The sequence below is a fragment of the Pholis gunnellus genome (genome assembly GCF_910591455.1).
Source record: "Pholis gunnellus genome assembly, chromosome: 10".
In the NCBI taxonomy this organism is placed as follows: Eukaryota; Metazoa; Chordata; class Actinopteri; order Perciformes; family Pholidae; genus Pholis; species Pholis gunnellus.
The window spans coordinates 16,987,877-17,000,326 of record NC_136537.1 but is presented as its reverse complement, the minus strand read 5'-3'; the positions used below and the strand labels follow the sequence as shown (position 1 = coordinate 17,000,326).

Genomic DNA, 12,450 nt, shown 5'->3' with positions numbered 1-12,450 from the left:
AGAAAAGTTATGACTTTATTTTCTTCTTGATCCCGTTTAGCCTCGAGTGCAGAGGCCAATAAGAACTTTACTAAGAGAGCTTGCGAATTCCTGGTTGAGGTCATTGTTTATGAGAGCCCACAGAGGTTTGGCTCATGTCCTAAAGGGGGTTTTTTTTTCGTCTTCTCTCTCCTCCCTCTGTCTTTTAAAGCTGCGTTGCCTCCGCAGATTGTACCTCTCGACAAAAAGCCACCGGACACACGTGCTGCTGGTGCTCGAGTGAAAGACGTCTCATCTGTTCGCGTTGGAAAGGTGAGTCCGCATCCACAGAGCTGTGTTTCACTCTCGGTGTCAGGCAGCTGCTCGGGTCACTTTAAACCGGGAGACAGAAGACGTTTATCTCAAGGTGGTCCATCTACAGGTAGAGTTATGTGTGATGCGTTATTGCTGCTTTTAACTTATGGGATGGAGGTTTCCGACGGATTTAGAGTCGGTTACATCTTCAGTTACTCACAGAGGGTCCCGACTGGAGAATACTGAAATGTGCGGCACATTTCTTGTAGTCGTGCACGTTGCGCTGCGCAACAGGTGATGCGCGTTGTCTGCCTCTCTCTACATTTCTACCCTACATATTACTATTCATATTTGTTGGAGAAAATTAACTTTTTGGCGCTTTTGCGCCTGTGTCAGTGGGTTATTTTGACACGGATTTCCTTTTAAAATAAATACGTTGTAGTACTAACCAACAGTAATGGGATTTTTCTTATCGTGTATTTTCATTTGAGGTTATACTTCTACTTCACTGCATTTCACAGGGAATATATTGTACTTTTACTCTATTAACATATTTAGATTGTTAGTTACTTTTTATATTAAGATTCTCCAAACAAAACTATGATTATTTTATAAAACATGAGATGCATGGTTACAACCAAAACCACCTAAAAGTATATAAAGCATCTAACCCATGAAGCTACAACATTCAAGTAATGCTTACATGTTATTGCAGCAATGATATTTGGTCCAATAATAATATACGTTTTGAATTTGATATACTTTGACGTATCTATGATCTCTCTTCCATCACTTCTCCCATTATACAAGCTGTGATGTCTGATCGTAACCCGTACAATGTGATGATTTCCTACTCCAGCACAAACAGAAGCAGCAGCTTATCTTGTAGATCAAATGGTGTGTTGTGATATTATCGTACTGCTGGCATAATGAACAGCAGAGCCCAAAGGCGCCATGAAACTGTTAAAACATACATCTGCTTATCCGTCGCCTCCCTCTCTGGTTTGGGCGGCTGCCAAACCAAATGCATGATGTCATTAAAGAGACCTGGAGATTACGGTCCTTTCTCTGGCACACTGGACCTCCTTGTGGCTCCAGTATGACTTCACCATCCTCCAAAAGCCATAAAACTTTGTAGACTGAGTAATAAATGAATCCACTTTCAACTTGAAAAGACGCTTTCTTTTGGGCTTTTTTAAACAGCAATTTAAAAAATCACTTTAAGACAAATCCGATTATTCTTGGAAATGTTTTTATTTTTTAATATTTCATGTAAAAATCAGCACAACAATAGTGAAGGCTACGAATCCAACAGTGCAGTTGGATACTGTACACATGATGCATTGATAAAGCCGGGTATGTAGTGTATGATTTATATCAGTCTTCTATGTCAGTATTCATCAGGCCAGCAGCGGGACATTTGCCACACTAAGGCATCGGAGAGCTTTGGTGCCTGCAGTTTGTTCAGGCAGAAACATGCTTTTGTTGAGGGGACAGTTTCATCACTTCTTTTATTCTTGCAGACAGACAGAAGAGAGAAAGAGAGGGGGAGAGAGAGAGAGAGAGAGAGAGTGAGTGAGTAATGTGTCTAAGTCTAGATGACCGAGCTGATGAAACACATGAAACAGCGCTCTCACCAGCCCAGCGCACTACTCCTAAATAGGCAATGCTGCCTGTTTGACTCAACGAGCTGAGTGGAGTCAATGCTCTCTCTTGTGAATGTCAAACTGCTCGTCACAAAGTGCTGTCCTCTCCTTTTCCCCCCTCTTCAGCGCAGAGAAAAGCTCATGAATTGCACATGATTGCTCTGTGAATAAAAGAGAAAGAAATGATGAAAGATCGAGAGCCACAATACGGAGGAATGAAAGAGACGGAGAGGGTTGGATGCCTCCTGTAAGACTTTTAAAAGAGGAGAAGTGGGAGAAGTACTCGGATCCTTTTCTTGAGTAAAAGTAGCAATAACAAAGGACAAGTTTACTCTGTAATGTAATCATTGCATTCACAATTTTACCTATGTAAATGTACAACAAATAATACTAAATGTACTCTAAAGTATGAAAAGTAAAAGTACTATTTATGCAAAACTGCTGCATTTACTTTAGAGTATTATTACAAATGAATTCATGTGTAAGCAGTATTCCACTGTTGTAGTTTGTGGAGTTAATGCAGATTTAAACTACTTTATATACTGTTAGGCTGAGGTCCATAATGAATCAGTTTTAGAGGTTGATCATGTGATTGTTGTAGATATTCTAGAAATGTATCTTAATCTTAGTAATTGTAGCTGTTAGATCACTGTTATAGAGCACAACACATACCTCTAGAATGTGGACGTTTAAATAATACACTTGAGTAAAAGTGCCCTTAATTAAAGTTAATTACAGAGATTGAGTAAATGTGGTTAACCTCCGCTGCTAATGGCTGTTAGTGCGAGGATCAAAAGAATCGAGTTTTGACCATTTTAATGTATACAAGCTGAAAACGTAACTTGAGTGACGCAAGAATGTCACATGCAATGTGCACACACAATGGGCCTTTTGAGGTTTTATGTGCATCCTTCTTGGCATAATACATTTAAAGTCAAGAACACAAAATATTGCTCATCAGCCAGAGGGACTGACTTTCTCTGTGTTTAGAGGCCCGAGTCATGTGAGACCAATGAGCACTGAAGTGCTCGCTGGCTTACAGTGACTGCTTTATCTGAAAGTGTGTGTGTGCGTGTGTGTGTGTGTTTGCAACACTCAGAGCAATATCTGTTGACCAGGAGTGTTACTGTGTTAATAGCGCTCCCCTTGTGGCCTTTTGTCCACACATATTTGACCTCAATGTGTCTGGGTCTTGCAGCCACACAGTGGTTTCTTCAGTCACTCACTGACCTTATGTCCGTGTGTTGTAATACAGCTCTGTGTCTGTCCTGTTGTCTTGTTGCTGTGTGTGTGTGTGTGTGTGTGTGTGTGTGTGTGTGTGTGTGTGTGTGTGTGTGTGTGTGTGTGTGTGTGTGTGTGTGTGTGTGTGTGTGTCTGTCTGAGTCTGTCACTGCTCTGTCTGCCCACTAACCAGATTTGAAGGGTGACTGAGAAAAATGGATGTCCAGGGCAAGAGGTCATGTTGAGAGATGAGCTCTCAGACACGCGGTCATGACTTTTGTTGCTGTTGGTAACAGTGAAGTGAGTGCGGGTTGCTTGTTCCAGTCCCACTGAGCGATTTGCACTCATTTGTTCAGGAAGTACAGGCCAGATTTCCTGTTTCTTTGTGCCGACAAGCCCCAAAGCTATACCACTTAGACGTGTTGGGCTTTTAGCCAAGAGGCAACACCTACCAAAATATTCACGTAATGCACTGCATGTTTGTGAGAGTGTACAGTCTGTTTCTATTAGTGGCAAGGACCATTTTACAACCGTAAATCTGTCAATTAGACACATCACCAGCTACGACCATCATTCTCTTATTAGGAAAGAATATATTTATAGTTTTATTTATTGTTCCAGCAGTTATTTTTGCTCTATGAAAAGCTCAGCTTTGGAGGTGGCAGGTGGGGAGGTGGACACTGCATTCCAGCTGTATTGTCTATCAGGACAGCACTCCCTGAGAGTTAACACCAGAAGAGACTGTGAATATGTAGCAGTTGAATGCAGCATGAAAGAGCCTGACCAAGACAGAAGAATTTTGTTTTGCTCGATATTTGAGAAAACAAATTACGACAGTGAAAAATTGCCCATATTTGATATTCCATATTCATGATATTTATTCTGCCTGTTTGTGTACAGTAACATGTCACCTCTCATTCCCTCAGAAAAAAAATCCAAAATATATATTTTCATTTTCATGTTACATACAAATAACATACCTGCCAATTGAGCATCGACGCTTATGTACAGAGAATATAATAGCATTTTTCTTAGTTTTCTGAAAAATATCGTAAACCTATAATACATACTGTGAACACAATGTTTTCACCCTCCACATGTAAGAACTTTCAACCACCCTTTGTTCAAATATACTACTTTTGCTTCCTTTGGTTCCAGCGGCACTTTGCTAAATCGAATGACATTACATTTTAAACAGTATGATACATTATGGTAGTTTCTAAAACGTCTTAAATACTTTATTCTGTGCACTGTTTTATTTATTTGCTGAATGCTGCCGCCCAATGATATATAGTGCTGTGATGTACACACATTTTCGCCCCTTAATTATCCTCTTCATCATGTTTCTGTTCACCATGATCATTATTCCATTTGAGTATTCTGCCCCACCTCCGACTGTCAAAAGCCACATCCATTCAACGCAAGGCTGAGAGATGTGAAATGGAAGGACAAAACAGACAAAGTGTCTAGTTCGAGATTAAACTATTTTCAAACGAGAACAATCTAAATGTTAACGGGAGCGTAACCGAGAGAGAGGAGCAGGAACAGATTTCCTGATGTAACAGAGTGACCACGGGGGAGGTTTATGAAGGCCAGGAGTCGTGGCGCCGTCCTGCTCATTAATTAGTCTTTGTGGGTTGAGGGTAATTGGGTGACCGATTCGAAAATGACAAACGCAATGTTCTGCTTCTTGGTAATGGACCAAATAAAATCCTTAATTACAGCCAGATGCCCTTTATACAACCAAGCACAAAGACACACACAGGCTGACTGCATTGATTTGTTTGACATATGAAGAAGCTTATTTAATATAGTTAAGAGATGAGTCCTTTCTTTGAATGTTTCATAACTGAGTTCTGAGTCTAACAACTTTATCTCTTGTCTGACTTTCAGCCTCCTCTCATTCCCATTATGATCCTATATTTCTGTATTTAAGCTCGTTTGACTCTAAAGGCCCAAACCAATCAGAGTAAAGTGCCATCTGTGGAGCATTTGCTCCACAGCAGAATAGATGATGATGGTCATAATGGGTTTGATCATGAATGATAGTTGGCAGTAATAGAATAATGATTTTTTAACTGAATTTAAAGCAGCTATTATTGGTATTTTTTTTATAACAACAATGGAGGGAAGGCTGAAATGACTAGGAACCCACAAAGAGTCTTCTTGTGACTCTGCAGTTCTTCCGCGCTCGTTTTAGCTTCTTTCAGCTCTTTGTTTTGGTTTTCAAATTCACCATATCAACTTAAAAGGTGATTAAATGTCAGCGTTGTGACAGAAAATCCATTACTGCCGGTTTAATTCCATGCATTACGTAGGATTTCAAAGTTTCAAAGAAGCTGGTCCCCATTATAATTCTTATTCAGCAGCAGTATAAAACATTGACCTTGGAATTTCTAACGTTATGTGATAAAACGTAATCATACCCTTAACATCAGCCATGGTTGTTGTCTGAGTAGATAAAGTACGGATGGATGAGGAAATATTTTCTCAGTGAGAACATTGATTTTTGAGAGAGGAGAGTGTTCCTGAAGTGTGTTTGCTCTTCTATCAGGAATGCACCGGGTGTTTCCTGCAGCTTTGAAAGAAATATTCACTATCTTTGGAATAAGAATCACGAAAAAATAACAGAGAGAAAAATTCATCACAGACAGTAAAAAAAAAAAAAAATCTTAACTTAGAAAGAATTCTCCCATTCTAAAATATTCTGCTCTGGCTCACTTTGCATTTAGTTTTGAGCACAGCACATTGTCTTTCCGAAAATCTGACATACTGTATAATGTACACACACACACACACACAGAGAGACATGAAGAGATACTTCTACAACACTTTGTCTCTCCACAGCTCAGTCAATAATATCAACTTGCTCCTCATGTAAGTCATCCCTCTAAGTTATGATGTTAAGTGATCCATCTTGTCATCTGTACATGTCCCGAACGCTCTAACAAAACATGTCATGTCGGGGCAGTGGGAGCATCTGTTGTCCCTCATGGCCACCATTCAAAACCTTTTTTTTTTTTACCTTCTGATGTTACAGCAGTGGATTCCAATCTGTATCACCTAATCCATCTCCTCATACTCTCTCTCATCCGGTCTATTCTCTAATGCATACCCTAAAAAGGAGTGGAGGGTTAGGGTTAGGGTTGGATTTGGACGTGGGGTCGGGTCACAGAGGGGTATATACAGCCCCCCATAACCTAACGAGGCGTGTGGTCTCTGGTCTTGACCCTCTGTGGATGCTACCGTCTCCTCCTGTCCCCGTAATCTTTTCTACTTCTTTTTTCCCTCCTGACTGGAAGCAAACATGGCCTTCAGACACTCAGGTAAAATAAAAGAAACAACGTGTGGCAATAAAGATGCTGAAATTAATAAGTTATTGAATATGTCACGAGTAATCGGGTGCAGCGTGTAAAACCTGACTGCTATTGGCATGTTTCTATTCAAACTTCGGGAAGGATCGTCTTTGAACAGATGAGCTCAACTTTTTATTGAGCTTTGTGACGATGAATGTTCAAATATTTAGCTTGAGAAATGGAATTTTCTCTACGAATAAAGGAACATTTAATCCTTCAGTTTATCTATTTTAACAACTTTGAAGATATATGTTTTTCACTGGACAAGGATTCAGATTTGGTATATATGTGTTATACAATACAGGAAGTCACAATGACATGTATAACAATATGTAACAATATAATCTAGGCTCAAAGGTCCTCTCAGCTTTTTTTGGAGCTTTTTTTGATGTTTCGTTGATTTGTAATATATCAAATTGAACGGCTACAAAATAAATGAACTGAGTCATCTTGTAATATAAATCTGGGGTCTTATATTTGGAGCTCTCTTCCATGTTTTATTTTTCTGATGCATGTTGGAGAAAAAAAAGAACAGGGTGTTCCAGGGTTTGCAATGCACTCTATTCTTTCTTGTTTTGCTGTATCTCAATGTTTTTCTTCTTCTCCAAAGCAGCGTGATAGCAAGATGTGATTATGTTAAAATGACCTGATTTAGCAGGAAACCTACTTTCAAGAGAGAACAGAAAGCTTTGACAGTGTAGCAGCTGATTTGGCCGATATACTGTCTGGATCACTCTGTCTTTGATCATCTCACACGGCTCTGACTCACCCACCAATCTGGTCTCATGTTGACCTTTGTTTGCTCCCCAAAGGGACCACAGTGGTACAATCCACAGCTCAGGGTCTGCACATACCGTGCCTGTTGGACAGGGGGCAGCTGTCACTCTGTCTGTAACAAAAGATTAAAGTTACTGGACGTGACTCAAGTGGAGCCACAATAGCTGCATAGTCCCCGTAGTCATCTCCCTGCATCCCTCTCCATTTGTCCCCTCTGGAAGGTCAATCTGCTTTAAATAGAGAGTGCATGTCGAAAATAGATCTCTGGGCTGGCCAGGCTCAGAAATGAGAGCGGATCATTGTGTGTGTGTGTGTGTGTGATTTGACAGTGTTGGACTTGGCTGCTGTAGTTCCATCAAATGCTACGAGGTGAGTGTAGGCGGAGTTGGGGGGGCGTGTGAGGGCTCAGTCCAGTATTTATCCCCGGAGCACAGCTGCAGATAGAAACTCCTCCACCATCTACACCATCCATCCATCTACACACACACACACCAGGGGCACATACCACGCTCCAGGAGGCTCATCCCTTTCACACGGCTGTTTACCACACATCCCACTGAAATAGCTGAAGTCCCCTATCATAAATATTGTCCTTGTTCCTATGGTTACTTGGACAAAAATGACATTCCACCCATTGTTTCCTCCATTTGTGCTTACCAGATTTAAAAATGATATATGAATCACTTTTGCTAATAAAGTTCACACGCCCAGCTGCCCTCCCTGACATCCTGTGTGTGTGTGTGTGTGTGTGTGTGTGTGTGTGTGTGTGTGTGTGTGTGTGTGTGTGTGTGTGTGTGTGTGTGTGTGTGTGTGTGACGCTTTAAAGTGATGTAGATAACGCTTCCACTCACTCCACCCTATACGCACAGTTGTTCCAGGAAGCTTCTCCGGCTGCTCCCATGTGGACGCCGCCTGTGATGGGAACGCAGGAATGTTGATGAATGAAGTAGCAACAGCTTTGTGTTGACACTGACAGCCCATAAAATGACCCAGACAAAATGCAGACAAAAGAGAGAGTGTGGGCCAACTCAAAGAGGGAGGTCTTTGAGGGGGGGGGGGGGATGAGCCAGACAGTCTAAAATATATGACATAAGCTTTCCAGGGAGAGCTTGGTAAAAAAGTCTGCAGGCCAAAAAAGCACGCAGACAACAAGCAGACATCTGTGGGCTGCTTTTCTTTAACTCCACTTCTCTCATCAGTTTGGAATGCTGCTGTTAGAGCTGCATATCACTGTGTCTTACTGACATCAACAGGAAAACACGTACAAATGTACTTTGTCCGATACGCGCACAGATTTGTTCGTTGCATTTTAAGACACAGCGGTTAAAATTATAATCATTGAGTGCTTATTTTAATAGCTTTTTGTTCCGTCTTCCTTTTGTTCTGTTGTCTCTGAGCACTTTTAATCAACTAAATGGTGTTGTGGTTGCAATATGAATAAATGTATTCATTGACTTGCATTGTTCAGGGAGTTGAGGATGATAGAAGAGGCAACAGTGTCCCCATCTGGCAACATCCAGAAGCTGTGTGAGTCTTGACAGTCTCTTGTTTTTGTTTCCGCAGGTCACAAGAGTTATCTCACCTCCACCATGACTGATCGCTTCGACTGCTACTACTGCCGGGACAACCTGCACGGGAAGAAGTATGTGAAGAAGGACGAGAAGCATGTGTGCACCAAGTGCTTCAATAAGCTCTGCGCCAACACCTGTGCAGATTGCAAACGCCCCATCGGCGCCGACTCCAAGGTGAAACACAGTGTGTCTGAGATTGTGCGAGCGGAAGAAAAACAATGAATGAGTAAAGGATATAAATAACGGATATTCAAAAATGCAACAAACAGTATTTGATGTGTAGATACATGAAGTGTACTTTAATTTCATGCTTTATATGGTAGCTAGTAAACTACACTTGGAAACCAAACTATTATACAGTAAACTACATTTAAATACATTAAAACCTCATGTTATTTATCTCATGATTTAGTAATAATTTCATGTCTTTGTAGTTTCTCAGCAGTCAGTTTAGTTGTTTTCACAAGTCACTTTTTGATTATTGTTTTTTGTGAAAATACCCAAAGATGCGTCTTCTGAAGATAGCAGATAGCAAATGTACTTTGGGACACTAGTTTTCACAAGATAACTAAATCAGCCCTGTTTTTAGTTTTCAGATCATGCTTAATCCATAAATGAACAATTGTTAATTCAGTTTAGATAAAAAAAAATTTAAAATGTAATAGCCAAATTTGGAGATAGATAGTTTTCATTGGACAGCAATGGGATGCCAAATAAACAACTGACCTAAAAATGTGTTATTACAAAAGGATGAATCTATGTGTATCTGCTCAATGTTCAAAGTGTTATACAGCCTGTGTCTCATCCTGCAGTGGTGTCATTACTACTCATGAGGCTCAAATACTTTATATCACATTTCCACCATCTAACTCTCCTCACTCCTTCATGGCCCGCCACGTACCAGTTTGCTTTCATCTCCACTTTGACGCCTGCCACATGGGCTCGTTCCTGTTCTGTATTCTGGCCCCGAGCCTAAATCCACATGATTAGTAAACAAACTCCACTTTAATGAGGTCTGCATGACGACTCAGTGAGGGGGACTCCTGCTCAACCCCGAGCTTCCTCTCTATGTTTCAGGAGCTGCACCACAAGAACCGCCACTGGCATGAGGACTGTTTCCGCTGTGCCAAGTGCTCCACGCCACTGGCCAGCGAGGCGTTCAACGCCCGGGATGACGGCAAGATAATGTGTGGCAAGTGTGGCGCCCGGGAGGACGGCAGCCGGTGCCAGGGCTGCTACAAGGTGGTCGTGCCAGGTGGGTTTGCTATTGCACTTTTCGCCATTGATCTCCCACTACGAGTGTTCTACGTGAGCAAAGTGAGATTAGCTTTACTTGAGACATTTCTGTATTTGTATTTCTTACTGGTCTGAAGTGGGTGGAGCTCAATTGAAAATGCACAATTTGTTTGGGTTTTAGGAGCCAAAAATGTGGAGTACAAACACAAGTTGTGGCACGAGGAATGCTTCAAATGTTTTGAATGCAATCAGCCGATCCACACGCAGAGCTTCCTGGCCAAGGGGGATGACATCTATTGTGCTCCCTGCCATGAAAAGAAGTTTGCCAAGAAGTGCTTCCACTGCAAGCAGGTACAGGCAATGACGCAATAAAACTGGGGTGCAGACAGTTTTAAGCAGAATGAATTAAATAACAGCCTTGTAGTGTTAGAGATCATGACCAGATTGTTCTTTTGTCCCTCGAAGCCCATTACCACCGGAGGGATCAGCTACGAGGGCCATCCCTGGCACTCCGAGTGTTTCGTGTGTCACACCTGCCGTAAAACTCTTGCTGGAGCTCGCTTCACTTCCCACGAGAACAATGTTTACTGCGTGGACTGCTTCAAGACCGATGTGGCCAAGAAGTGCAATGGATGCAATAACCCAATCACAGGTCAGAGTCAGCATCAACACATGTTCTTGATTGTATGATCCACTGACGGATGACTCGGACACCATGATGAATTTTGGCAATAAAACATGTTTTTGGAGTTGCAACTACCACAGATGCCACAGCAGGAAGAGTAGATGTTATGTTTTCCTGACATATTATACAATTACTTCTTAAAATGTAAAATGACATACTATACTATGACCTTTTTTATGACTTTGTAATGATATACTATGCTGTGGCTTGAACAAATGTAAACTATACTAAGACCTTTGTTGATATTATATCATTTTTTTAATGACATACTATACTAGGACTTTTAAATTCTCCATGACATACTATAATATTCCTTTTATACACTTATATAATTATTACTATTATACACTATTACTTTTTAGGTACCTTCTTTGTTAAAAACTATACTATGACCTTTTAATTACATTTTCATGACATACTATGAGTATGATATTTTTATACATTTTTTCTTGACATACTATACAGTGACTATTTAATTTATATGTATATAACATTCTACACTTTGAATTTCTATGACTTTTTCATGATAAACACATTTTAACATTAATAATTAATAATTACCTTAATTCATTTTTTTTCTCACTCTATCTTTTATTTTAAACTCTGGTTGATCAAATCTGAACTGAGGCAAAAGTACATCTGAAACCCAACTTAACTTTTTCAGCCAGCCATAATACTAAACATTTAAAAGTGACTTTAAATTAGATATGTCAATATCAATTTAAAACTTAAAATTCTGATGAGAACTACATTTTGTCAGAATTGAAGGCCCGTTTGGGCTCAGTGTTGGGTCAGATGAGAGGACTGTTTTAAAGATGAGGTCAGTATTATGCTTCTGTACTCTGGGAGCATCATCGCCTGTCTTGCGCTGCTGACTGACAGATGTCCTTCTGTCTCTGTCTCTGCAGGGTTCGGCCACGGCACCAATGTGGTGAACTACGAAGGATTCTCCTGGCATGAGTATTGCTTCACCTGCAAGAAGTGCTGCCTCTCGCTGGCCAACAAGCGCTTCGTCATCAAAGAAGAGCATATCTACTGCCCTGACTGTGCTAAAAAGCTGTGAACTGCAAATTAGCTGTGCAGAGGATTCTGTTTAAAGTGGAATTACACCAAAACAGACCTTTAGATGGTTCACTTGCAAAAGAACATATTTCATCGGTGAGGGAAATTGAGGCCTCAAAATTACAGAAAATGTGTGAAATTGGATAAAAAAAAGTAAAAACTGTCAATTTTGGTGAAGCTTCTCTTTTTAAGGTTGACCGAATATAGTTTGTTTCAACTAAATATGCACTAGTTTGAGTCATTTATCTTCATATACGTTATTGCAACTTGTTTCGGTGTTGGATACTAATATGGCAACATCATTTCTTTAGAGGGATTGTGATGTGTAACATTAGTCCAATCTAATCCAGAATCCTGTGCAGTGTTATGAGACAAAAGCCTTTTCAGTGCCGTACTGGAATCTATCAGAGAATAATGTGCTTTTTACATGCATACTGCTCCTCATGCATACCAGCTTTCATTAGTAATCTGTTGCATTCGTGTTTGAATTGATTATAACAACTTACAAAAATGCTTAGAGTGATTTTAAATTAGATCTTTGAGATTGATGCCAACATATAAACTGCTCATGTATTCAAGGCTTTGTGGGTGAACACAAAAACAAGAATAAAAGAAGGAAGAGG

At 40.4% G+C, this 12,450-nt stretch overlaps 1 protein-coding gene across 2 annotated transcripts; it reads left to right on the top strand.

Annotated features, from left to right (window-relative positions):
• Positions 1-224: 224 nt before the first annotated feature.
• fhl1a (four and a half LIM domains 1a) lies at positions 225-12,450 on the top strand. 2 transcript variants are annotated; one of them, XM_079167914.1, is made up of 6 exons: positions 225-291; positions 8,837-9,018; positions 9,922-10,099; positions 10,262-10,431; positions 10,546-10,732; positions 11,674-12,450. In XM_079167914.1, exons 2-6 carry the CDS (start codon positions 8,863-8,865, stop codon positions 11,826-11,828), a joined length of 846 nt encoding a protein of 281 aa, XP_079024040.1. In that variant the 5' UTR covers positions 225-291; positions 8,837-8,862; the 3' UTR covers positions 11,829-12,450. The 2 variants fall into 2 exon arrangements, with proteins under 2 accessions (XP_079024040.1, XP_079024039.1); XM_079167913.1 differs by lacking the exon at positions 225-291 and adding an exon at positions 6,328-6,466.

What these genes read in the sequence shown, in the direction of transcription:
- fhl1a (XM_079167913.1), top strand. An exon ending in CCATCGGCGCCGACTCCAAG is followed by an intron (nt 9,019 to 9,921) that starts GTGAAACACAGT and finishes TCTATGTTTCAG; the next exon opens with GAGCTGCACCACAAGAACCG. An exon ending in AGTGCTTCCACTGCAAGCAG is followed by an intron (nt 10,432 to 10,545) that starts GTACAGGCAATG and finishes TGTCCCTCGAAG; the next exon opens with CCCATTACCACCGGAGGGAT.